Genomic DNA, 26,509 nt, shown 5'->3' with positions numbered 1-26,509 from the left:
CTCTTTCTATCTTTAACATCTTCCTTTTCCATCTGCATGTTTCAAATGAGTTTCCTTCAGGAAAGGCCATATTCTACTTCACATTGCCATGGTTGGCACTAGTTGAGCTGTCATCACTAACTGTGAGATTCAAGTAAAATCCCCTAATTTGGAGAACTTACCTTTACTCTGTGACAGCCTTCCACAGCAGCACAGAGATGATCACGCTAAAAATCGAAACACATTGCAAAGGAAGGCAGCTAACAAGCAAGGGCTCTCTGCATTGCCTCACTATTTCTGTGAATTTGAAACTGAAACACTGTTCTGTTCTACAGACCAGCAGAGGAAAGAATTCAGTTTGTATACATAAGTATTATTCCACCCTGAGATCCCTAGGCTTTCCTTACACCCCACTGAGTTCTGTGCTGACCTAGCATTAGGGGAGTGTGAAGTTGCTGGTTCCAAAGTATCATATCATCTGGAGTTTGGTATATAACCTGAAGGACTATTTCCCACTTGAGTATGATCTTGCCTAATTAAACTAATCTACCCAACACACCTTGCTCTCACGAATCATTAGGGTTGGAAGGGACCTCTGGAGACCATCTAGTCCAACCCCCAAGGAGGTTGCTTTAGGAGATGGAAATCAGTATTGGGAACATCTATTCTGAAAGGCCCTTCATTATTAACACAGTTTATTTGATCCTCATGCTAACAGGCTTAAGAGAGCACAGCGCATCCCTATTTTCCTGATGTTTCTGAGAGGTGGTGGTGATGCAATATGGGATGTTAGTATACTATACTGCAATATGGTGATTTACAGGAATAATTTACATTTGGGGAATTTGTATTAAAGAAGAAAGATATTCTGGAAATTCAATTGTTAGTTATGCTTCTTAATGCCTGTACATTAGACAAGAGAGCTTTCAGTAAGTATGAGAAAATACAATAAAAAATTTAAATTCTATCTTCTGCTGTTTATAGCAAAAGTAGCAAAAGTTGAGCACCTACGTGTAACAATCCACAGTCTTGAAGGTCTGGTACTATAACATGTGGATGCTGGAATTAGGGAAGGTTAGTTTTGTTTGGGTCTGAACTTGTAAGTACAAGGAGAAGTCTAAAAGTGTAACTGTGGTCTTCAACACAAACGTGAAATCAGCTTGTGTGTGTGTGCCCGTGAGGGAAAGTAAAAGGGTAATTAACATAGTACATGAAAAAACAAATGGGTTTTATTAGTCCTGGTAACAAGATATTGTAAGTCTAAGCTTCACTGTGATCAAGCCAAGTGTGTAAGTTAATCAAGACCTTCACTAAAGTATTTCTGTTAACACTTTCATCTTACCAGTGGGAATTATTTACAAAACTGTTTTCCACTGCCAGCATGACAAGGTGATCATTAACACAGCACAGACCATGCGAAGAAACAGAATTAAAAACACGCAAAAGTGGCATTACACTGGTACTGTAAGCAGCTGCCATAAATAATTCTGCTCCTCAAGGTGATTTCAACAGTCTTGCTCTAAATCTAATAAATCAAAAGCCCTTTAAAAAGTCTAATTCTCAAAATTTAAATTTCTAGGCTTCCCAAGGATGTTGAACTTTACTTTCTCATGCATGAGAAATCAATTTGTTCAACCAAGCCAGTTCCGAGTTCCCCTTGTAAGAGCTCATTTGGAACTGATTACAGGAAGAAAAAAAAAAAGACATTGAGTTTTACACATCTCAGGTTTTGAAGTAAGAGCCCATTGTGTCCCACAACTGCTTCCCACCCCCCACCATCAACACACCAGGAATGAAAGCAACTGAATCAGTGGGAAGGCTGTGGCACAGGGAATCGGTAATACAATAAAACTTTCATTCTAGGGTGCTGCTTTGACTCTGGCACAGGTACTATCTTGGTCATTAAAAATTCTGACTGCTGACTTACGTGAAAACAAGGTGGTGGTTTAGGTTAGTCTGCAAAGCTATTTATATTCTCTACCTCACTCCCACCCACACATACCCAAATGAAATTCTGCTTGCAGAAAGGTGTCATCTCCTCATTCTAGGTGAAATACCTCTCAGTGCAAAATAACATTACGAATAGCTATCAATATCCTACATGCACACCTTGAAATGGGGCATGGACCTTGAGCAGGACAAGTATTTTCCCTAGGGCTCTGCACAGGTTTTCAGTATCATTCCTACAGAGGTGGTATCCTATGATGCAAAGGGAAGAACAGGAGGAAATTTGCACCACTGATAACTGTTCAATCTCTGCAGCTGAAAGACAGAGACCTTCATTCTCCACACCTGTTGATTAGTTTTCCATAAATAAAACATTTACCAAAATAAATGTATTATTTCCCATAGCAGTATATATGCTCTTCTTAGCAAACATTTTTGTATTCTTTCTATGAATACTATAGATATTTAAATTAATATTTCATCTATTTAAGCTTAAATAGGAACAGTTTACAAATAGATGCCTATAGTACTGAGACAGACTTTTAACGTTTTGCAAATGTAGGGCTCTGAGATAGTAGTGAGTGTGTGGAAATCATTCATGGAAAACTTGTAAAATTTAGCAGGGACTCTAGCCCATCCCATGATCTGAAGGCATTCCAACTCAGCCTTTATGAAGAACATTGTGTGTATGGCTGTGCCTACCCAGGGCTCTCCCAAATCTTTCAATTCAGAACCACTAGCAGATGGTACTCCACTGCACTCTACGTGGAGTTAATATTCCAGATGCCAAAAACAGAGATGATGCTCCACATTCATTTGGACTTCTGCATCTTAAGCAAGCTGAGGAGGAAGGGGCTGGTTGCAGATTATGAGTAACTAAAGCATTTTTGTGCACAGTCCCACTCAGAGCAGCACCCTATTTGTTCCAGCTTTCACCTGTGCCAAGTAACAAATGATAAAACAGTTACCACCATATCCCAATTTTCAACCATGTTTAAGCCCTGGTTGGATGCTCTGAGAAAGTGACCTTCATATAAAAGGAAATTGTTTTCTTTTAAATTGTATGTAATTCCCTTTAATTCCTCCAGTGTTGTTTCCTTTCCTTATTCCCATTTCTCAGTTCCTAATCATTAAACAATTCTTCTTGCAGTAACATAATTTCTTTTCTATTGTTGTTTGGCTGATTTTTTTTCAACATAATCTACCTTAAGAAAAGTATTTTTTAATAAATGTCATCTCTATCAAATTGCTTAGGTCTTTAGCCATTGATGTCTCAAAAAGAAATCCTTGGGACAGCTTTACCTTTTCATAGCAGCAGTGAAACAGAAGGAGCAGTGATAATAAAAGAATGACAGCAACTGGTCAGCAAAACAATGCAATTTGTGCTCCAACTTGGTTTTTACAGAAAAAGGAAAAGCTGCAACATTGTTACTTCAAGTTTCATTTCAGTTTGTCAAAGCAACATTTGGAGTCAATTCAAATAATCCATTTGAACCTCGGTATAACAAGAGCTGAATACAGTAGCAAAATGTGATACAGACTGTAGGCCAGGTCTTGCATCCTTCATGTATCAGGGAACCTCTGTTATGTCTCTAAAGAAATCTGTTCAAATAGTATTTCACAAGTCCAGATAAGACTGAAAAGCTGAATATTTTTGTTGATTATTAGCGTGCCCACAATTAGCAACGCAGCATGCCAGCTACAAAAAGTAAACAAGAAACCAAAACAACAACAACCCACAACAACTTTTCATGACCTAGCTGTAAAAAATAGTTAACGCTGGCTGGATAGTACAATTTCTTTTCCCCTGGCCTTCCCTGACATTCTTTCACACTCTTGTGGAACAGAGTACTTTTGCTCAAAAGCACTGGCTGTTCTGCACTTCCAGCTTGTTGAGGGAAAACATGAAATATCTCTGTTCAAAAGAATATGATCAGTCCTTCAGTTTTTGTCTAGTCCTGCAGAGGCCAATTTTGCATAGTTTACTGGCCTGGCCTGCATAATTAATTTTTCAATTAAGATAATTAACACTGCTGCTTACTTTTTCTATAATTAGTCAGAAGCAAAAAGCAAAGCAATAAAAGAAACAAACAGACATTTTTAACACTAAAATACCGTAGTTATCTCTCAGAAATAAAGTGCAATGCTTTAAAAGGAGAAGATGATCAACAGTGGTGCTATTTTGCTTATATAAAAAGGGCACACACCTGTTAAGCTAACAGGGACAACATTTTTACAGCATGTATCAGAAAACCTTATTTCAAAAGCTTAGGAAATTTCATAAAAAAACTGAAGGAGAGTGTGAATTCCCTTTGGCTTCAAGTCAATGCTTCTTCATTAATATTTTACTCATACACAAAGACTCCAAGTTTAGGAGGTAAGCTGTGGATGTTGCCTTACTCTACACTGACATCAGAAAGAAAAAAACCAGTTGGCATACTCAGTGGTGGATCCCTGAGCCCAATGCTAATTACCAAAGAGTTTTCTGAACAAAAATATTTAAGCCACAGTTTCAGCCAATTCTTCCTCTGTATCTAAGAAGGACAGTTAAACACAATTCAAGAGTCACCTTTGAACCAGGAAACAATCATACTACAAATGTAATCTAAAAGACCTAATTACTTCCCAGTCAGATATTCTAAAAGTGTTCAAAAGAATAAGAGATAGTTTTAGGATATAAAATGAGAATGTCAGATAAAATGGAAATAATATTATAAAGACACAAAATATAGAATGTCAGATAAAATGGAAATAATATCACAAAGACACAAAATACACCTATTAGCATAAAAATATGATACAAGTAAGCTACAGGTCAAATCTGCCCCTGAAACAGCCCTAAATTTATTCTAGCAGAGAGACCAGAAGAATTCATTTACACTCCTAGACCTCAATTCTTTCATCCTTGCAACTGACCTGTAATTGTTACCTTCTTAGAACTATTACAGCAGATGTAAAAATACCCCAAATTACAGCTTCTAGCCACAGTAAGTATTTCATAATCTCTACCACGTGTCATTTTGCTTTCTGGAACAAACTTCTTAAATATAAGTCATCATCAGGCAGTCACAGAACAGCACAGGTATTTACCATTTACTTAGTTTGACAGGATTTAAATGGTCATCATTACACACTTGTGTTCCAGCATAAATCCCACTCATGTGCATAAGGAAGTACTGACCATTAAAAGCATGGAAGGGAAAACAAGGTGCAGCCAGAGGCAGGGCCTGTAAGCAGAAGGCACAGCATTCAACATTTGAAGGAGCATGTTGTCCTTGTTCTGTGTGAACCCTACTCTACTTATGATTCTACAATTCCAGATAGCCTAAATATGTTATCAGTGATGTTACCTTCCATGGTTTACACTACTTTTCAGTGACATCTTCAGTGCATTTTGCTGTGCAGAGTGTTCTAGTAATTCTCGGCAGTGCACCCGCTGCCTCCCTTGCCTGGGCCCTCTTCAGAGGATTCCCAGAATACACACACAGCTGTTTGACCTTCCTCCTGTCCTCAACATGCCTTATCTAATATAACTGAAGAGATGTCATCACCTTACAGTGTCTCTGAATACAAAGTCCTACACCATGTTTGAATATAATACTGCAAACTGCTGCCACTACTTGACACTCTCCACTGAGGCCACAAGAGGTATTGGTTATAACACAGACTATCACATAGATTCCATGCACAGTCTTTTGAAAATAAACTGAATTTTGTAGAAAATCACCTCATTCTGTAACAGGAGCAGTTCTGCTTTGCTGTGATTTTTTTGTTTCTGCTTTTCATACTCTCTTCTGCTTCTGCCTGGATGAGTCTTGTCTATGTCTATTCTGCTTTCTACTGCTTAAAGGCCATTTGGATAAATGCCACCTCCCATTTATCCTCTTTCATAGCAGGCTTAGAAATTGAGTTCTGTTTAGTGAGCTGCACATCTCGTTACAGAATGCAGTTATCAAGAGTACTCACAAAGCAAAAGAAATCCTTGAGCTGATTCCAGAAAAATATTTCATTAACCTTCCTTCCACTTGTCCCCAGTACAAGGAACAGAGACATATTTTGGCTAGTATGATTAGCAGTTTTCCATTAGTAACCCAGACAACACTGTGAGAACTTCTGGACTGTTCCCAAGCATTCGTGGCATATCACAAGATCTGACTGGGAGACTGTTCTGACGAACAGATTCCAAAATTATAAGCAACTGTCTTGAAAATCATGGATGGCAATAAGTAAGTCTTAAGTGCTCTTTCCAATTTGCTGTTTTTTCCAACCCAGAGTATTATGAAGGACCTGAAATTGATCCATTTGTGGGCAGCTCTTAACTTTCCACACCACAGCAGCTGTATCATGCTGTATCATAGCAAGCCATGTACCTAGAATGAAAATGTTCACTCTTCTGTGTGCAGCTGTAGCCACCCACCCACAGCACTCCCAACCAACCTCCGTTCTCAGGATGGCTAGTGGAAGAGCTCCAGACAGCAGTTTCACCACAGCTCTTTCTACAGTCAGGGACTGACTTTGTGCTTTTTTGTAACCCCTACATCAAACCTCCAAAGAGAGAAGAAATTCAAATCTCAGAATACAGAAGGAAATGTACAAGTCTGACTTAAATAGAGCAAAGGAAATCTATTACCTATGATCCTGCCACAGACTCCAGTTACTGCATCCTCAAACCAGTCTGCATACATGCAGTTCCCCAGTTTATGTTTGGGCAATTACCACTTACTCCTCCAAGCCAGGCAGCTGCCAGAACTGGTTTTAAGAGCCACAACTAAGGGAGCTGTCTGAGACCTCAGAGGCCTATTAGCCTAACCTGAACATCAGAGTAAGTCACCCAGTGCATGAGAAAAGTCGAACCCTACGCATTAATCTTTGTCCAGGATCAGAGCAACCTGACATTTTATTCACCACAGTCCTCCCATATCTTTCTTTCCAGTTTCCTATGCAATATGTGGGATGCTTTCATTGTGCAGCTAAACACCACCAATGACAATGGTATTTTCTGCATTTTAGGTTTGCCCAGCTCATAGCTCTTTCACTAGCAACTGGAGCAGATTAAATCTGAGCCACTTGTCCTGAAATGCTTCATGGATCAGTTGTAAAGGACATTTGGGGTACAAGTTTTGGGATTGTGCCAGTCACCCATGATTTGTGGTATCACCTGTGGTGTCAATGATGACTGCCAGACCATTGTGCTGCATTAACATCACACAGACTACATTATCTCTTATCTCTTGCTCAAGTGATTTACTAGATCTTCTTAGGGCACATATGTACAAAACATTCTGCACAGCTTTAGGTTCATCAAGGAAGGTTTTCAGAGTATAGGAAAAAGAAATGTAAATCTGAGTAGGATTTCTTCTCTCCTTGTCTCTTTCAAATGTTAGTATAGTTAGTCTCACCTTCCCTTAATTTTTCTTTTCTTTTCCTACCTCTGTTAAGGCTTATTTACACCAGCACCACCCCAAAAAAACCCATGCAGGTAAGCCTTCTTCCATGGGCATTCATGATAGACACACCTACTCTAGATTCATGAAGAAGTTTATTTTGAATTTACCTTCTATATTCATGACACATAAAAAAAACAGAGGTGCAAGAAACTAGCAGCTTTGCTTAACTTTGTGCCAAAGAGACAGCACGGTTCACAAAGAGGAAGGTTCTACCCTGTCAAATGCTAAGGTCTAAAGTCTTTCTAAAGTCTAGAAAAGAATTCAGTCTCACCTTGAAAATGTTTTAGTTCTTCAAGATAATTAAATGATATTTTTTCTTCCCACTCTCCCCCAAGCAGCACAGTTTAACTACTCCCTTTACACACATTTATACTCTCCAATCACTAAACAAAATAAAAGTTTCTGAAAGGCTCCTACATGCATTTAGCCTGACACAGTAATATAAGCCTGAAATAATGTGGGCTACTAACACACAGGTCAATATCCAGCAGTGAAGACTTTCACAAGAATCTCAACTCAGTCTGCTCCATAGTGCCACCCCCTTCTCAACAGAATGCCCTTCAGAAGGTGGAGTCAGATTCTTTTAAAACAGCCAGCTAATCATGGGGTTTTTTTGCTGGTGAATCAAAAAACAGGACGTGTGTTGTTTTCACCGATTATTTTTCCTGACAATAAAAAAGTATAATCCATCAGGAAGGGAACGACCATCAAGAGAAGAAAAGAGAGCTTTGCACTGTCTTTTGTTCAGAAATTCCTGGCACAGGAGTATCATCTATTGCTTACTTAAGCATGTGAAATGGGAACAGAAGGAACAGGATTAATGTACCTGAATTGCCAGACTACATCATTTATAGACACAATCCTACTCTAAGAATTACTGAAAAACTAAGGGAATTAACAATAACAATATTAGACTGATTTTCAAAGTTCTGGTGGTGCTCAGAGTGTGCCATGTACCTGCCTTGGGCTGCACAACGCTCTGCTGCAGGTACAGAGCTCTTCTCTACACAAAACTGCTATTTCACAATAAATGTAGCAGAAGGTTCCTGAAGGCCTAAATTATATTCAAGAAGAGTATTTAGGCTGCTAAATCATTCAGGCACTTTCAAAAGATTTACTCAAGTTCACGAATCTAATTGCTCATCTAAGCTTAATTCAGCTCAATTTTAAAAATCAGCTAAATTGGTGCTAATGCTGACGACACTAAAAATGCTCTTAAACTCACTTAAGGTTAATTTGGTGATTTACCAACCTAAAGGTTAAGCTGACTGAAGGTATTTTTTAATACAGAATCTTACACAACTGCATTGGCTTAGCTATAATAATAATAATTTTAAAAGTTTATTCAAGCTTCTCTAACACTGACAAGCTCAATAACTTTACTTAAGGTAATACTTCTCTTGATTAAAAAAGCCATAGAGGAAAATGACACCAATAAATACAGTTCTTGTTCTAGCACAGTTACTTAATTTTTTCAGGATATTCAGTAAAACAATCATCAGTAGAGAAAAAGCCTTCCTATTCCCCTGACTTAAATGATCTTCTTTCTTGTAAGGAGTAACCCTTGTATAAGAAATGCTGTTTTGAATAGGTCTAGACTTTACACAGCCATGGGTCACTAATTTAATTAGATTTCAAAGCAGCCATTCTACCTTTACACTGAATACAATACTTCCTGTACCCTCCCTCACAGTAAAAGGAATAAAACAATCCCCAAGAGGTTTACACCTCAATGCATGAGGAAACAACAACAAAGTGTACATACAATACCTTGAGTTACAGATGGGGTTTATATTGTTCAAGTTATTAGGAAAACCTTAACTACCTGCTAAGTTGGTATTTTTAGCAAGGAAAACAAAACTGGAAGTAGCAAACAACATTCAAAGGTAAGCTCATTGTAATTGGGTTACGAATAAAAACCACAAGGGCAAAATTCCCTGCTCTGGTCCCCCCAAAAGCTAGAAAGCAAATCACAAAAAGTGAAGGGAGTTTAGTGGGAAAAAAGGACCACAGGAAGGAACAACAGTGATGTAAAATGGAGGCAAAAAGAAGCTGAATTCTATCTTTTCAAAAGCAGCATTCTTTTCTAGTGACAGAGGAAAGACACTGATTTCATCACAAGATGTTTAAGTGAAAAAACAGGAAGGTAAAACTAAATGTAACTAAGAGATTAACAGAAGTTTGGGAATTGGGGTCCCTATCCTTACTTGGAACATAGCAAATAAAATACTAATTATGTTGTTATTTCCTCAATTATGGCCACTTCTGCTTCACAAAGCGGTAAGTTATAAGAGCAAGCATTAATCAGTAGAACAGAGCTCTCATCCAGTTACAGAGAAATATCTCGTGGCACAGGGGTACACCACGGAAGAAGGGAGAAGATACAAGGAGCCAGAGAGACAACCCAGCATTGTCTTACTTCCAAAGGAAGTACCATCTTGAGACACTTGAGGATGCAGGGGACCTGGGGCACATATGCAGAGCCCCTGGATACTCAAGAGAGCTGTAGATGGGACTAGATAAACTGCCAGAGCTGTGATGATTGTGCTGGAATCAGAGCTGTGGGATTTAACAGTAAGATGAAAGCTGTCTGTAACACATCTCTTCTTTGACCCTCTTCTCCCCCATAGCACTGTGCTTAAACAGTGCCAGCTCAAAAACACACCTGCCACATGAGCACATTCCTGGCTACATCTATCTACAGTAGTAGCAAACACATGATTTTACTTTTGTATTCCTGGCTACATCTATCTACAGTAGTGGCAAATACATGATTTTACTTTTGCTATTTATTTTTAAACCACAGAGCTGCTTTATCTCCAGGCTAGCGTAAGTTCACATGGAGATGGCCAACTAATTTGAACTGACTGCAGGCAAGTCAATACAGGCATTACTGAAGTAGCACAAGCAGGTGGGGACCACCAGAGAGAGATCAGCTTGGTAGCAAATTCTAATTTATTCACAGCACATGGAAGAATGCATCAGCAAAGACTCTCAAAGTGAAGAGCATTAATTAGTTAAGCCTACTCAAGTTTTGTGGCTATTTTAAAATTAATAGGGTTGAGTAAACTAGGGCAAGCAGACAAAAAGGCCCACATCCTCAAAAGCACATTGTGGGTATGCTGAGAATTGTCTTTGTTGATCTGGATCTAAATGGATTTCAAGGTCTAATAATGAATCAATGAGTTGAATACTGTTTCCTAGATTCCTATCTCTCTGTGATCAGGCTCTTATAATGACCTGGGTTGCAAAGAGTGTCTTCCACTGCATTATATTAGACCAAAGCTGGTATTAAAGAAATTTCAAAATGTTGAAATTATGTGATAGTTGACTCATCACAGCAAGAACCACAAAGCTGAATACTGCTGTTGTCTTTTGTTACATACCCATGTAACCATATGCAAATTATACCAAAAACAGAAACAGCAAAATAACAAAGCATGGTGGGTGTCAAACTAGCTGTTGTCTTCTGTGGTATATATTCACAAGAGATGGATGGAGTACTTAACAAGAAGTTTGTGATGAGAAGAGAAATGCTTTTGCCAACCAAGTATCCAATAATATTTAAAAGTAAAGTTAACATACCTGTTCCTTCTTTGCTCTTTTTCTCAGACTGTGCCACTTGTATAACCTCAGCAGCAGCATCCCTTACTACCAAATCTTCATTCTGCAGCAGTAGAACCACACATTTCCACAGAGCAAAGGTATCAGACAGTCCTATAGTTAATTATAGAGAAAAACTTAGAATTCTATTTCTTATATGCATTCAAAGAAGTTAGAGAGCTCTGTTTCTACACCTAAACACAATAAATGTAGTGAAATGCATTGGCAAAGCACTGGCAATGTGATCAAAGTATTTTCAGCATGTGTGAACTTTATCTAGGCAGTAGACTCAGCTTGGTTTGAACAGTGGGCAACAGATAAGAGAATGGACCTCTCTTAATCTGGATTCAACTGTAAATCGTGAGTGCTATGAATTTTCTACAATTTCTAGGAGTGCAGAATTCCTATTTGGCAACATCAAACCGTTCTGCCGCTGGAGATTGACCAACAGACTGTGATCACGGATTTGCTGTTGCAATCTGCCTGGAGCAGGGGCTGCCAAACCAAGTTTTCTTCAGATACCACCAGTGGTGCTGGACACAAATGCCATTCTCAGGAGGGAACTGCAAACAATCTCACCCCTCAGGGATCTACCCATCACCTACTTCTCCCACATCCACCTCATCCTACCACTCACCAACATGCCCTGCCACCCTCACACCCACTATCTGCTGGAAGCAAGCCAAGTTTAATCCATGAGCTAATTACCTGCACACAGTTAAGACTAATGAGAGACAACTGCCAAGAGGGAGGTGCTCATCTGCTAAACCCCAAGCAGGCAGACTGCACACACCACCCCAGAGGCAATTTACATGTCACCAGCCATACTTCACTTGCAAACCCCTGTGCCATTTAGTGGTGTAACAAGTCACAAGGCTGTAACTCCTAGGTTTGCTGGGGTACTTTTCAGCTGACTTTTCAGGTCTTGTTGAACATCCTCATTAAAGGAATCCAGTGGAAGGTCTCTTTTAGATGCAGCCAGCTGTTAGATATTACTTTCTGGTGATCACAGACAACAACAGAGATGGTGCTTCACAGCTATGCTGGTTTTCTTCAACCATGTTATCAGCAAGACTATCAGAGATTTATATTACAAGGCTGGCCAGACAATTGTATTTCACTGCTTAGCCAAAATAAATTGCTCAAGGCTCTACTACACAAGCAAAAGAAGCATTCCTCTATTCGTGTAACTTCCCTATGTGGGAATGGCATGGAGGATAATTATTTCAGAAAGAAGTTGCCTTTTTTCCTACTGTGATATACTCAAGAATGTTATACTGGCACAGTTAGGGCAGAATAATTATTCCCTTATAGATTCAATGGCCATCTTTCCCACCTGGACAAGTTTCTACTCTATCTCCAGAAGTGGTGGAAGTCTGCAAATGGATTTTCCAGAAAGACTTTTTCTGAACCCTCAAGCAGCATGATGGAGAGGTGATAGGGTCACCCAGGACATATCAACTGGCATTCAGCCTCTTCTTCTTCTGATTGTAATAATGGAAGCTTATGGGAATGACTACAACTCTATTTCACACAACCACAGTTTCCTTTTACTTCTACTTTTTACTTTATGTGGTCAAGCAAGTTGATGCAGAGAGAACGAGGCGTAAAAGTCAAAACTCTTTATATCTGCATAACTCCTTTAATTTTAAAGGAACGATTCTCAGTTTATATCACTACAACAAAACACCAGTTCACACCCTTGATTTGCTAAACTTTTCACTGCAGTACTGATGGTTTCACAGCCGTGAAGATCCCCACATTGACAATTCCAGATAGTATGGAGGGTTAGCTCTGCATCTTTCCTTCCCAGACCAATTCTCAGCACAAAGAGCTAATTCAGGTGGTTTGCCCTCTGAGCCCTTGGGGCTTTATTTTCTGGGCCATTTTGTGGGGATTTACTCCAGTTTGCTTGTTTGTTTTTTATGGGGGATACAAATGCTGCTACTTTCTTTGTTTGAGACCCCACATCTGCCAGACTGGAAAGCATGAAAACCAGAAACTGCTTTGACAAGATCAAAGAGGAAACTTTTCTCCATCAGCTATGGACTACATCCAAACGTTGACATATGAGAAGCACAGCATTTGGGAGTTTTTCACTCCAATACCTCCACTGTCTTCAGTTCATATAAAATGGTAATAATGTCTGTCCTATGAAGAGCTTTATCTAGATGGTGGAGGTCAGGATATCCAGAGTTGACACTATGAACATTTAATAGTGCATTGTGTACCTCATACAACAGATTTAGCTCTGTTAAATGTTATCAATACCTCTTAAAAGATGTGTCTCAAAATAAATAGCCGATTTTTTAAATAACACTACTATCTACAGTTCAAGAAATACACTGTTCTTCTTGTATAATGAAAACTTGTATCCAGTCCATATAGCTGAAGCTACTCAAAGTAAAACATTTAAATAACTACACTGGGATAAAATATCGCAGGAACTAAAAGTATTTAAAGCTGCTTGTCTTGTTCAGGATGCAAAATAATTTCTTTGTCATCAAATCACTACCTATTCTTGTATATATCCTTGCCCCTTTAGTCAGAAAATGCCCTTGTTCTCTGTTCACAGAAAGCAGGGGGAAAAACCCCATGTACTCTGCAGAGCAGAACAGAGCAGAATTTCACTTAGCTTTGCCTCTCATTCACTAATGCATTGTTCAATAAGGCTGTGTAGGTTTTCTTTGTTTCTTTCTTTGTGTTCTAAAGAGACAGTCTACTGTTAACTTTTAAAAAAATTATTATACCTGGGAGGTATAATGTGATCCAATTATTAATCATTCTTATAGTAGAACACATCCCTCATTTCAAGATTGAAGCCTTTAATTTCAACATTCAGCCAGCACAGTTTTGTTATACTCACAGTGTCAAACAAAAAGTATGTCCTCATCACCAATGAAGTATTTCAGAAAGATTCAAGTCAGAGAGCAACTGCAAGCTAGTAAATCTGTACAGCTGTGTACAGTGGCCTGGAGACATAACAACATCTCATGTGCCCCTTCTGCAGAGTTACTGTGAGAGGCTGTGCACATGTGCTTTTTGTACCAGAATTTAAGTCTGTATGTTTAGTAATTATATCTTATTAAACTTTTCAAAAACCCTGTCTGATGTAATTACATGTTTTGACTGTGTGCATGTAGAGATATATCTATACATTTTAACTCATATATGTTAATGGATTTCATCTAAAAAGCTACAGAAAATTAATGTTCAAATTACTTACCAAGAATAAGCTTCTCGTTGATCAGAAGGAGCAACGTTATACTTTTAAGAACTTCAGCAGCTGCTAACAGCATCTCTGTCTCTTGCTCATCTCCACAAAAATGCACTATCAGCTGAATCCATTTTTTCAAGACTTCTTCTGAAATCTGAAGGCACAGAGCAAGTGAGAAGTATGCTGTACAACCTGGTGTTACTTCCTACCATCACATTAAACCCAGACAGATTGGGACCTCATTCACAGGAGAACAGATCAAGCAGCACCAGCTAGACCTGGACACAGTTGGGGTATGGGCAACTAAGGTTTTGGAGGGTTTTCTCCTTTCTTTCCTTTTTTACTTATTTTCAGTTAAAAGAAGTGAAAACCAGAACAACCAAATAAGGTAAAGAAGAGAACCAATGAAAAGGTAAGTCAAGTTAAAGGGCAGAGAGGTACAGGAGGATTCACAGAATCATGGAATGAGGAAGGTTGGAAGGGATCGCAGCGGGTCATGTGGTCCAACCTCCCTGCTCAAGCAGGGCCATCCTAGAGCACAGGATTGTGTCCACATGGTTCTTGAGTATCTCCAGTGGGGGAGATTCCACTTCCTATGCGTCAGTTTCTGTCCACTGCCTCCTGTCCTATTGCTTGGCACCACCAAGCAGAGCCTGGCTCCATTCTCTTGACACCCTCCCTTCAGATACTTATTGATGAGGTCCCCTCAGTCACCTCTTCTCAAGGCTGAACAGGCCCAGCTCCCTCAGCCTTTCCTCATAAAGCTCCAGTCCTTTAATCATCTTTGTCACCCTCCACTGGACCCTCCAGGAACACTATGTCCCTCTTGCACTGAGGAGCCCTGAACTGGATAGAGCACTCCAGATGCAGCTGCACTAGGGCTGAGGAGAGGGACAGGATCACCTCCCCTGACCTGCTGACACAGTGCTCTCCCTATTGCACCCCAGGACACCACTGGCCTTCATGGCCACAAGGACACACTGCTGGTTCACAGACAGCTTGTTGTCCACCAGGACCCCCAGGTCCATCTCCACAGAGCTGCTTGCTAGCAGGTTAGCCCCCCAGCCTGTACTGGTGCATGGGGCTATTCTTCCCCAGATGCAGGACCCTGCACTTGTCCGTGTTGAATTTCAGACGGTTGCTCTCTGCCCATCTCTCCAACCTGCTGAGGTCCTTCTGAAGGGCAGCCCAGCCCTCTGAGGTATTGGCAACTCCTCCTCGTTTTGTATCATCAGTGAACTTGCTGAGGAGGCACCTGCCCTTTCATCCAAGTAAGCAATGATCAAGTTAAACAATACTGGGCCCAGTACTGAACCTTGGGAGACACCACCAGTGACAGCCCAACTAGACTCTGTGCCACTGATTACAACCCTCTGGGATCAGCCAGTTCTCAATTCACCTCACTGAGGAATAAATGAAACTTCAGTCATACTCTGCCTCGTTCTGCATGGTACCTGGCCATGTACCTGCACTGCACAAAGGGACAGAGACAGAGCATGTCCTACAGATTTTGTAATAAAACAAAAATCTCCCAAGATATTACAATTGCTCAAATTTCAAACAGACACATGGATTATCTAGAAAGACAGAGCTTAACTTTTACCTTATGCAAGAGAAACAAAACCTTGCACAGATGCAAATACTGAATGCAAGCCCAAAGAAAGAATTTAGATGGATAACTGATGTATCTGGTCTTTTACAAAGCAGAAAGCACTCTCTGTAGAGATGTCTTAGATGTCCCATGTTTTACATGATTTTTAGAAAAAGTTGTTTTATCATTATTTCACTTGAGATTGTTATGCATTTTTCATTAATTCATCCTTGTTATTTTCATGTTTATAACCTGAAGCCCCTGCATTTTGCCTGTCTTTAACAAAGAGATTTAGCATCATAATTCATGTTCCTTTATTTGTGTGCAAATCTGAGATATTTCCTTTTTTTTATAACGAGACATTATTTTCATGTTTATAACCTGAAGCCCTTGCATTTTGCCTGTCTTTAACGAAGAGATTTAGCGTCATAATTCGTTCCTTTATTTGTGTGCCAATCTGAGATATTTCCTTTTTTTTATAGATGATTAGCATACAACATGAATCCATTCTGCTGCACATTCTACAAGAAATTATAGCTATGTAAGGAAAAAAATAATCTTCATTTAAAAACAGATCATAAGAATTTTGTCTATTTTAAAATATCCATTAAACGGTTTTTTGTCTTTGAAAACATTTTTTAAAATGTCTGGCACTGTAAGCTGCCTTTGCACTGCTCTACACATACATATATGACATCACAGACTGACAATTTAAAAATCAAAAGAAATCTGAGCCAGCAGGGAACTGCACCCAAGCATAGCTCCAGCTTCGTGCCTTCCCATCGGACCTGCTCTCCTGGGGGCTCCCCAGCAATCAGAAACCACAACAAAGTTGCACTTTAGTAAATGGGCTGGATTCAGAACACAATTTAATCACCACAGGCATTTCTCTTTCCACATTATAGTGACCACTTTGGGTGAGCTCAGAAGTTGAAATTAATCCATCAGAAATATTTACTTATGTATTTAACTTGAAAGGACTTGGAGAGGGATATACTGAGATGATATTCATGGCCATTTCATTTCAGAACATGGTAGTGTATTCAGACAGAAAGACAATGTCGAAAAAAAGTGCAAGGACACAAGACAACACAAGCTTGGGGGCTTGATTTAAAAGAAGTCACATTACTCCAAACATCAAAAATTCCTGAATTACAAAACTGTTAAGCACCTCCATTTCCCTTACCTGCTGATGGTTCTGAAAAAGATGGATAACCAACTTGGAGGCAAATTTAAGAGCTATGCTTTGAGCTTCAGTGCTGAAAAGACAAGGCAAAGGACCTATCAAAAAAAGTTATTTCTACCATCATTTCATCTCTAGAAGAAAACCAGCCAGCACTTAATTATTTCTGATTATCACCAATGAGTGTTTTGCAAGCTGAGCACTCAGAGTTTTTACATTACAGATCTTGATGTTAGCCAAGTTTTTAGTTGATATGCAAATGAAATGTGCCCTTACTTTCATCTCTCTCATCTTTATTTCCTATTTACATATTTCCTATAGAAAAAACATTTGAAAATGGAACCCAAGTCAAATAAACAAGAGATTAATTTAAATTATAAACAGAAGCATCTCTTCAAGCTGCAAGAATATCTCTTCTACAGCTGCTAGAAATGTTCCTAGTGCAGAATATGCTAGCTACCAGCTTCCAAGCCTCCATGCTGCCCAGCAGAACCTAAGGACATGGCTCTTGGCACCTTGGCCTCTGAAGGCTGATCTCACCATGGGCAATGGCAACAGCTGAGCAGTAAGGTCTGCTATTTCCCTCTAACAGCACCAGTCAGTGTTATTTTATCACCAATATCTTTCTTCATTCCAGAAATGGCCACTCTCCATCATCATCATTTAAACTTGAACAATTTAGTGCAAATCAGCAGTAAACATGCTCAGCTATAAAATGCTGTTCTACATTCTATACCCTAAGTACTCGACACCGGTAACACTGGAGTGCAATGTTTATGTGGCTAAAAACCTGTTAGAAACAGGATATTCTGCCCTTAGAGCCTGGACACTTTAACCCTATTTATGCATTCCATTATGAATGGATGAACACAGCTTCTAATTTGCTACAAACTGGCTCCAAAATTTTGGTGCTTTCTGCTGACTTTACAGCAGTCTGAATAAGGAGTGCAAACCCTAAGGATTAGGATTAACTATTTCTGCCAGTCCAACAAATCGGACAACAATCCAAATCAGATCTGTCATTCTTTCTGCAAACCATCTGCACATAAGCAAGGACAGGATGGATGGCAGATTCACAGGCAATGAGTATGTTTGGATCATTAATCCTAAGTGTTAATTCTGTGTTAAATTGGGTGTTTCCCAATTACCATTCAGGAACAGCAATGCTCATGGGCTATCATCAGACAACCAGGGTAACTTCTTATTTCAGGAACTTTATTACTGGACATTTACAGGGTGCTTGCCAGTTTGACTTGTGGGCACTTTTAATAATTCAGATCCACGTCTGACTTTTCTGAAAAATTCTCAAGAACTCTCTTTATTCAAGTAAGACACACTTGCTTTTCTGAAACACGGATTTTTAAATCAAAGGATAGTCCCAAACCAATAAATGTTTCAACATTTAAAGCTTTTAAAACATACATATTTCGACATGACCATACCTGTTGGAGGTATCTACGAGGTTTAAACTCCAGGTTAAGAGCTCATGTGGATTCATTTTCATAGTGCATTCAGTCTTTGGAAGCACATTTCTGAGATCCAGATTATAAAGGATTTCTAGCACCTGCAGACACAATTTACAAACAAAGAATTCACAGACAGCCTCAATGTGAACGTGCACATTTGAGCTCAATAAAATGCCAACTTAAATCCCACTCCACGAACACAAAGATTCTCTCTGGACAGGGCTAAGAAAGGAAAGAGGAAGTTCTTGCTTTTACACCAGCATCTGTTACAGAATTACAACACAGCTCCTCTTCAATGCAAATAACCACAACTACTCACCTACTATTTAGTAGACATAATGCATGTTTTGAATATATTTTTATGAATTAATAATATCCCTTACTGAAAACATAGCAAATATCAATCAAATAGCACCCTCCTACCTTGCAAAAACATGGGAGATTCGTTTCCTTCACAGCCATTGTGGGAAGAGTGTCTTCCAAATCAGTGAGTGAACACAATTCACCTTCTCTTCTTTCTGCAATGTGTTTGGAATTGCTCTGTTTCAGCCACAGCAGTATTGCTTCCAACGCAAGCAGACGCACTTCATGAAACTCACAGTGCAGGAGATGAGCTATTGACAACGATGGCTTGGCCACTTTCTTTGCAACAGCTGAACCACTGCCCTGAATGTCAGGGCCTGCAGTCACTGACAGCACTGCTATGACAAGTTTGGCCATGCTCTGAAGATACTGTATCAGTCCTGGTACTGCAGATGAGTAGGGAATACCAGAGACTAATTCAGAATCTGTAATAACTCTGTTCGTCATTTCCCAAAATTCAAGCAATTGCATTCCTGGAATGAGAACAACACTTAGTAAAGTGAAAAATAGACGATGCTACCATCTGCTCCAGACCATGAAGTTGAAAAACATCAGGTATGCAAAAGGTATGACAAGGTAAATTCAGGCATGAAATGCAAATCATAGCTCTCCTTCATTTTAAACTGACTGCAAACTATAAAACAGCTTTCCTAGGTATCACGAGTATTCATATTTAAACAGAAAGAAGGACACAAGTTTTCTGAGAACTACAAATTGTTCACCACATGAGCTGAAAGTTTCATGCAACTTAAAAAATTCTGCAATACCTTGCAGATTGCCTGTCATCTTTACCAATTATAGCTGTTTGAAAAGTATTTCCTTAAATCAACCTACTAATACAGTATTGCAAATTGCACATGCTTTGCACTACCACTGTAGAAAGTGATTAACACAAATAAACTATGAAATATATTTGGAAAAAATGTAGAGTTAGCTCTGAAGTCAGAGACCAGACTGGACAAAGTGCTGTCTGTCAGCCTACTCAGCTGAAATCAGGAGAAATTATGACAGAAGCCATTCTGACAACATTTTAGATCCCACTCGTTCCTAGCTTTGCTCAGAAAAATATACTACAAAGAAGATGCCCCTTCTACATAAATAGACGTGTCCCATGTGTATCAGCCTAAAATATTTACTGAAAAAATAATCCAGGATGTTTTTCTAATGCTTATTAATTTTGAACAGTTAACACAGCAGAAAAAAGGAGCTGCACTGTAATCCCTCATGTATCAGCATAGGAACTGTGATATTTCAGCCATTTACACTGATGCAACCTGTCCACATGGCACAGAACAGCCTGAGAACCTTCTTTAGAGCTTGGCCACCTCCTGCAGTGAACAAACAAAAAGGTCATTGCAATCTGTGATGCCAGAGGGTTTCAGGCTTTAGCAGAGCTGGCAATATAGACACAAAATCAAAGAGCAAAATAATCAGTGGCCCTCCCTCACATACATACAGACTGAAATCCTCACGTGCCTCGAGTTCAACCTTCTTCTCTATCATGAGCAGAGACAAATCATTTCATAATATTGAAACCAAGGATTTTTGCCCAGTTCAGATATCTGTATAGCTTGTACTGCAAGAAAATGAACATGCTATATCCCACAAAATTCAAATACAAGGGAAGGAAAATCATGAAGAAATACAGAATCAAACAACACTGCCACTGGTGCTAGGGGATGTCAGCAGTTTAGGTTTTTTTAAATGCAAAAATGCACTAAATACAAAGATTAAAGCAAACTTAGTTTTCTTCAGTATCTGCAAGAAGATAATTCACTGCCATGTAACTTTGCTATTTATAAGTAAGCACTGAGCACTACTAAAAGCCTGTCCAAATATTCCTACTAAATTGCTGAATCTGACATGAAGCTGCAACATAAATATGGATTAATTTTGTTGCCCATGAAGACATTCCCCTAAGCCTTCTATTTACAGTTAAATATCCTGCCCTTTCATATTCAGATTCTTCCAAAGCCATCTTAATTTGTTTGACATTTACAGAGAGACTTGACATGATTGTACACTGTCTAGCACACAAGGCAGAAGCATTTCTGCGTAATTCTGGACAAGCTTCAAAGAAATTTAGTATTTGTAAAAAATTTTCAGGCATATTGCCTAACCATTAGTTCTGTCATTCATGTTTTCACTAGTTTCTTTTCTGAACAGGCTTGATGTAGCCAAAGAAACTGATTCAGTATCAGTGCAAAGCCACATCACAGCATTATCCTATGGATGACACAGGTGACTTCCATCTCATAACAACACAAACTTGTGTATTTTATTTGCTACATTTTCTGAAACCCCTCCAAACACACTGCTTTTACATACTGGCATCATAGCATAAACTAGCACTAATGCCTATGTCACACGACAAGTATCCAACTGCCAGAATTCCTTAATTTCTGAACTGTCTGGTTGCCTTGGAGAGGGATTAGGCCTTCGTCAGTTATTACACAGCCTGACTCTACAGACACCACTTGAACAACAGAAATAACTGCAGGCAGCTGAAAAAAAAAGGTGCAAGTTCAAGCACCTTGGTTCAAGAAGAGAAACAGCTTCAGTTTTGAGCCTTGCACCTTCTCAGCTTCCTACCCGCTCACCTCCTCGGCCACATTTCAGCAATACACACGTCAGCTAGCTCAGTTGTTCAAGCCAAGTGTATATTTCTAAGTATATTGCAAGAGAAGTGTTTTTATCTACTACCAGTGTTGCTTCACATTGAGGTATAGCTATCATATGTGCAAGCAGTAATGGGAAAACTGACAGGATGGAAGGGTCCAAGCTCTAGAGCAAGGCAAGGGAGGGAAGTATTAGGAAGACAAAAAGAGAGGAACACTAGGGCAAGTGGGGGGAGGGTATCTTTCATTTTGTTGTCGAAGCTGTCAGCTTTGCTACAGCCTGCAACCTAAGATCAGTGAGTGGTGACCCTTCTGCAGGCTCCAGGAGCTAGCCAAGCACTAACCTTCAGATCCAGCTCAGGAAACCTTCATTTCTATTTTGCAAGACCAGCATAACTTCTCTCTGTGTATTCATCTTTGAAGGAGAAAATTACTTTCATATGTAAAACACAGAAGAGCTACTCACTCCTACAACTACCAGTTTGCAGAGACTCTGATAAAAGAGTCTTCGGTCACAGATCCTCTTCTTCTGTACACAGCGGATACTTCTCCTGTTTTGGAAGCCTTCTGGACGACTTCTTTTTTTTCCCCATGTGATTGTGAAAGACTGGACACTGTGGCTCATCTATTTTACAGAAAGTCTCTTTAAAACTGGATGTCTCAATGGCAAGGCTGTCAGCAAAATAAGACTGTCTGCATATTTGCTTAGCCTCAGCACACCAGAAAGCAAATCCTTCTGCATTCATCTTGTACTCCACATGTTCTCCAACACTCTTTTTTCACTCAAATATGTACAAAAGGAAAGAATGTCCCTGCCTTATTACAATGCAGTGGAAATATTCCTGCTTTCAACTTCATCACTAAGAAATCTTTCCAGGCTTTCATGTAAATGTTTTCTCTTCTGCTTAGCTTTAAGTAAACTCTTTCTTTTGGCTTACATCAAAATATCTGACTAAACCAGAAATCCACACTGGTTCCCAAAGTAAATGTCAGCTTCTGTTGTTAAGATACAGTAAAGACATACTTTTATTTACAAACAAAAATCACTGTACAGTTTGAAAAACCAGCTGCTGGGAGAAGGAAGAACAAATTTTGGCTGACCAAAGAAGAGTCCTGGCAAACAGTCTTGTGCAGGATGCTGACAGATGCAAAAAAGCCCCTCAAGAATTAAGTGGATTAATTTTCCCCCTCCCCCGCTAAGGACTGCACCATTTGGGGACTGGAAGAACTTTGTCCTGTTTCCATGAAGGGACACGTCTTACACAGCCACTTGGTTCTCCTCCACACAGTGCACAAACATCCCAGAGTCTTCCTCAATCCCTTTATGTCCACTACATTGATATATGCCTACATTATCTATGTCATATCATCTAGGTTTGAGGGGCTGTTATTTTAATCCTATTTGTGATTAACTGATGTTCAGTTCTACGAAGTAAAATGGTCTCATCATCTGAAGACAAAGAGGAAAGGAAGAAGCACAGAATGGAATTAGCAGACCTGATGAATCTCTAGTTACAAACCTCCTCAAAGCTTAGCAGCTCCAAAACCTGTGCCCTGCCTGACTCTTTTCTGCTCTTCCCTGCAGTGGCAGGCAGACCCTATTCTACAGCCTGTTTGCAGAATAAATAGATACATACAGTAAGGACAGAAAAACTTCCCTGCTCGGGGAACAACAAACTGTCAGCTGATGGACAGTTCAGCTCATCTCAGAGATTCTACAGTATGTTCAGAAGTTAATTCCTTCAATATTTAAATCTAAACTTGTTTCACCTCCTTGTCACATGACATACAGAACTGATTATGTATTACTGTAGGATTTAGTAATTTTACAGTGACTGTTAAGCTACTGCCAATTGGACAATTCTCCCTATCATCAGGGGTATACTGTGTGAGGGATTCTTTTTCTGTGTATGCGATTAGCGTACATCAAAGTATTTGCAAACTTCTAGACAAATATTGAGATTAAATCCTGTATCCAAGCCCCCTAGCAATCTTCCACCTTCCTACTAGAGGCTCCAGAAGGAAGAACAGAGCAGGGGGAAAAGTGAGAAGTTACTATCAGCATCAGAAATCCTACTGACACTCTGCAAAGGCAGACAAAAACTACAAAAGCAGCAATAAAATGCTGTTGTACCTCCAGTACAATGGGAAGAGGGTTCAAGCATCAAAAATCTGGATACTTGTCATCATTCACAAAGACCTGCAAGAAGCTGCAATTACTTATGGACTAAGAGGAGGTTAAAATCCTTTGCACTTTCAAACTACCATCTATCCATGGATATCTGAAGAGATCATATGAATAGAGAGAAGGCTGAGAGGTAATCAGTGCCAAGAAGAGATTTTCTTAGACAAATACTAAGGAAAAGTATTTTCTTTTATACTTTTCCTTTTTATTAAAAAAGGATTAGGTAAAGTTATTGCTAAATGGAAAAAACCCAAAGAGAACAGAAAAGTGTATTTTATCATAGTGCCAAAATAAGGTGACTGCTGATGATCACGAAAAGGGCATATTTTAGGCAGGATGTTTTCTTTTAAAGACGTCTGCAACTTCTTCAACACCAGTACTCACAATACAATTCAAAATACAAACAGGAGTGATTAACAGAATCCACAGATAATCTATTGCTGAGGTCAGAAGCATCTCCCTGCACTTTGTATAGTATTAGAGAAAGCTTTCAAAGGGGAAAAAAAAAAAAAGGAAAAAGAAAAAACATCTGATCTGGACACTGTGACTGCTGTTTTTCTTACAGCAGAGCTTCTCTCTGGCACAGCACCGAGTTTTCCGCTGTTCTGCACTCATATGAAATCATAAACCCCATGGAGACAGTGCGAGTCAGTCAGCAGTAGATGCTGGAATCTAAAGAACCTGATTTCTGAAGGACAAGCAGTCTCTGTCTTCACACCGGGACAGAATTTTAACTGCTAACATTAATAAACACGAGCAACTTCACTCTCCCCTAGTGTCACTTATTGCATGTAACACCCTCCCATATTCCCTGTTCAACACAGTGTTTCAGCAGTATCATGCTCTGCCCTCCACAACCTTTCTGCTTTCACTCCATCCCTGACATCCTCCTAAAAACACTTTTCTTTTCCTCCTCCTACATCTGTGCCATGAGTTCTGCCTTCGATGTTTCCTTGACAACCTGTTGGTGGTGCATACCTCCACCTCCTTTCTCCGAACATTTATTCTTTTCAGCCTCAATCCATTTGCTTTGTCCTTCTGTTTCACACTTACTTTTGCTCTGCCTTTGGACCACCTCAACATAGTACATCCCTCACTTGTTCTGCCTCTGGCATTTTGCTGTTCAAGCAACTCCCAGTCCCATCCTGTCTCTTGGACCTCCAACAATGCCGTCTTCAACTCCTTCATTCCACTGTCTGCATTGAATTAGAATACTGAGTACCTAAATACATTTCCTTCTGACTTGTCTAATTTAACACTAGTAGGTACAGGTCATTTAGAAGATCATTTAAATATGTTTTAAATCTTTACCTTCCTTGAGTCAAAACAAAAACATTTACCCAGTGCCACAGTCAATACACCAGCACACAAAGTTTATATAATTTCTGACATAACAAACAAAAATTGCTTTCAATTTGTTTGGATGGAATTTAAGTTTAAGGTGATTAGACCAAACAACCAAAACAGGCATTAACAATCTACTAGTGGTTTTGTTCAAATAACTATTTGGCCATACTTCTTAAGGATCTAGGTATAGAAAGTTAAAGTACAGCTAAAATAACCAACCTAGTTATTCCTGTCAAATTTTTACCATTTAAAAACTATTGGTTTTTAAATTAGCCTGCAGAAACAAAAACCTTATTTTAGCTACCATTTAGCTTCTTTCCAAAGTAAGAAAAGACTAAGAAGTATGATACAAAAAAAAGGTGGCCACAGCCTTCAACTACTATTTAAAAGTCCTACAAATCATGTAATTCAGGCAAAACATTTAAGAGATTCCTCTGTTAAAAACAATTTGTGCTTTCATTGCAAAGCATCCACAAGTTTGATAAGGCATATTATTTCTACCAATACATTTTATAACTTTGAATTAAAAAGGACAAATATAACAAAGAGAATGGTATTTCCATGACAAGTTATTTAAAACACAGTATTTCCTTCTATTTGAGAGAACAAAAAAGGACAAAACCAGCAGACACTGGTACACAATTGCCCAAGTTTCTGGTCACATACACACACAGGTGCAGTACACTATTTTTTGCAACTGTTTTTTTTTGGCTTGTGAGCAGAATTTAAGCATGTTAACTCAGCTACATCTACAAAAGGTTTAGCTGTTTGAAAGATAGTAAGAAAATGGAAGTATGCTTGCAAAACTCAAGGAAAGAATATGTTAGTGAGAGCAGAATACTGGCTACTCCATTTTGATATCAAAACAATCTATTTATGAACAGAATTAATCATGTAAATACTGAGTAACTGTTCCCACTGTCGACAACAGCACTGGAGTTTGGTTAATCTCAAGAACTTTTATAAATTCTTCCACCTCAAATTTAGAAAGGAAAAATACATGGTTAGAGTACAAGTGGCAGATTCTTCTAAATCACAGATTCATCCCTTTTGACATGCTGTTTAAATGTTTTCTCTTTCTCATCACATTTGAACTGAATTTTGAAGACACTAAGCTCGATAACAGGCCAAACCAGCCAGAGGATTGACAGCATATATACAGGATAAAGGAATGACTTGGCAGGATTATCTTTTAGCAAATTTTTCTTTCATAATTTCTGTCTTCTGTTCTACATCCTATTTCACTTATGTCGATGGGCTTTCCGGACTTAACACAACAGTTCGTCAACAAGTGCCATTTGTTTGAACACAACCCGGGGTAAAATGCACTTTTATTGGTCAATTATAGTTTAGAGAGATGCATCCATTTTTCCCTTCATGAAATGACAAAATACCATAAGAGAACTATTCCAAGACATAAGCAAGAAAGGAAATGTGATGACTTTGTCTTGTAGTGTTCTTCACCTGTCACAGAGAAACACTGCAATACAGAGCTCTGGCTCCTGTGTTACCAGCACCACAGGATGTCAGCAACACTCTGATCTGATTGTTTAATTTCAAACA

General features: G+C 39.1%; 1 protein-coding gene across 1 annotated transcript in view; it reads right to left on the bottom strand.

Moving 5' to 3' along the window:
• Positions 1-26,509, bottom strand: part of LOC103805305 (thyroid adenoma-associated protein homolog) — a gene marked incomplete at its 5' end in the record, with an annotated part of 126,108 nt that overhangs the window by 14,827 nt on the left and 84,772 nt on the right. The window contains 5 exons of the mRNA XM_009077947.1: positions 10,959-11,090; positions 14,203-14,347; positions 16,971-17,043; positions 18,410-18,531; positions 18,857-19,269. Of these exons, the coding sequence (XP_009076195.1) occupies positions 10,959-11,090; positions 14,203-14,347; positions 16,971-17,043; positions 18,410-18,531; positions 18,857-19,269 (885 nt within the window). The remainder of the gene's footprint in view (positions 1-10,958; positions 11,091-14,202; positions 14,348-16,970; positions 17,044-18,409; positions 18,532-18,856; positions 19,270-26,509) is intronic.

This window comes from Acanthisitta chloris, unplaced genomic scaffold, assembly GCF_000695815.1.
Source record: "Acanthisitta chloris isolate BGI_N310 unplaced genomic scaffold, ASM69581v1 scaffold13037, whole genome shotgun sequence".
Taxonomy (NCBI): Eukaryota; Metazoa; Chordata; class Aves; order Passeriformes; family Acanthisittidae; genus Acanthisitta; species Acanthisitta chloris.
Note: the sequence above shows the minus strand (reverse complement) of the source record. Positions and strands in the feature narration are given on the sequence as shown.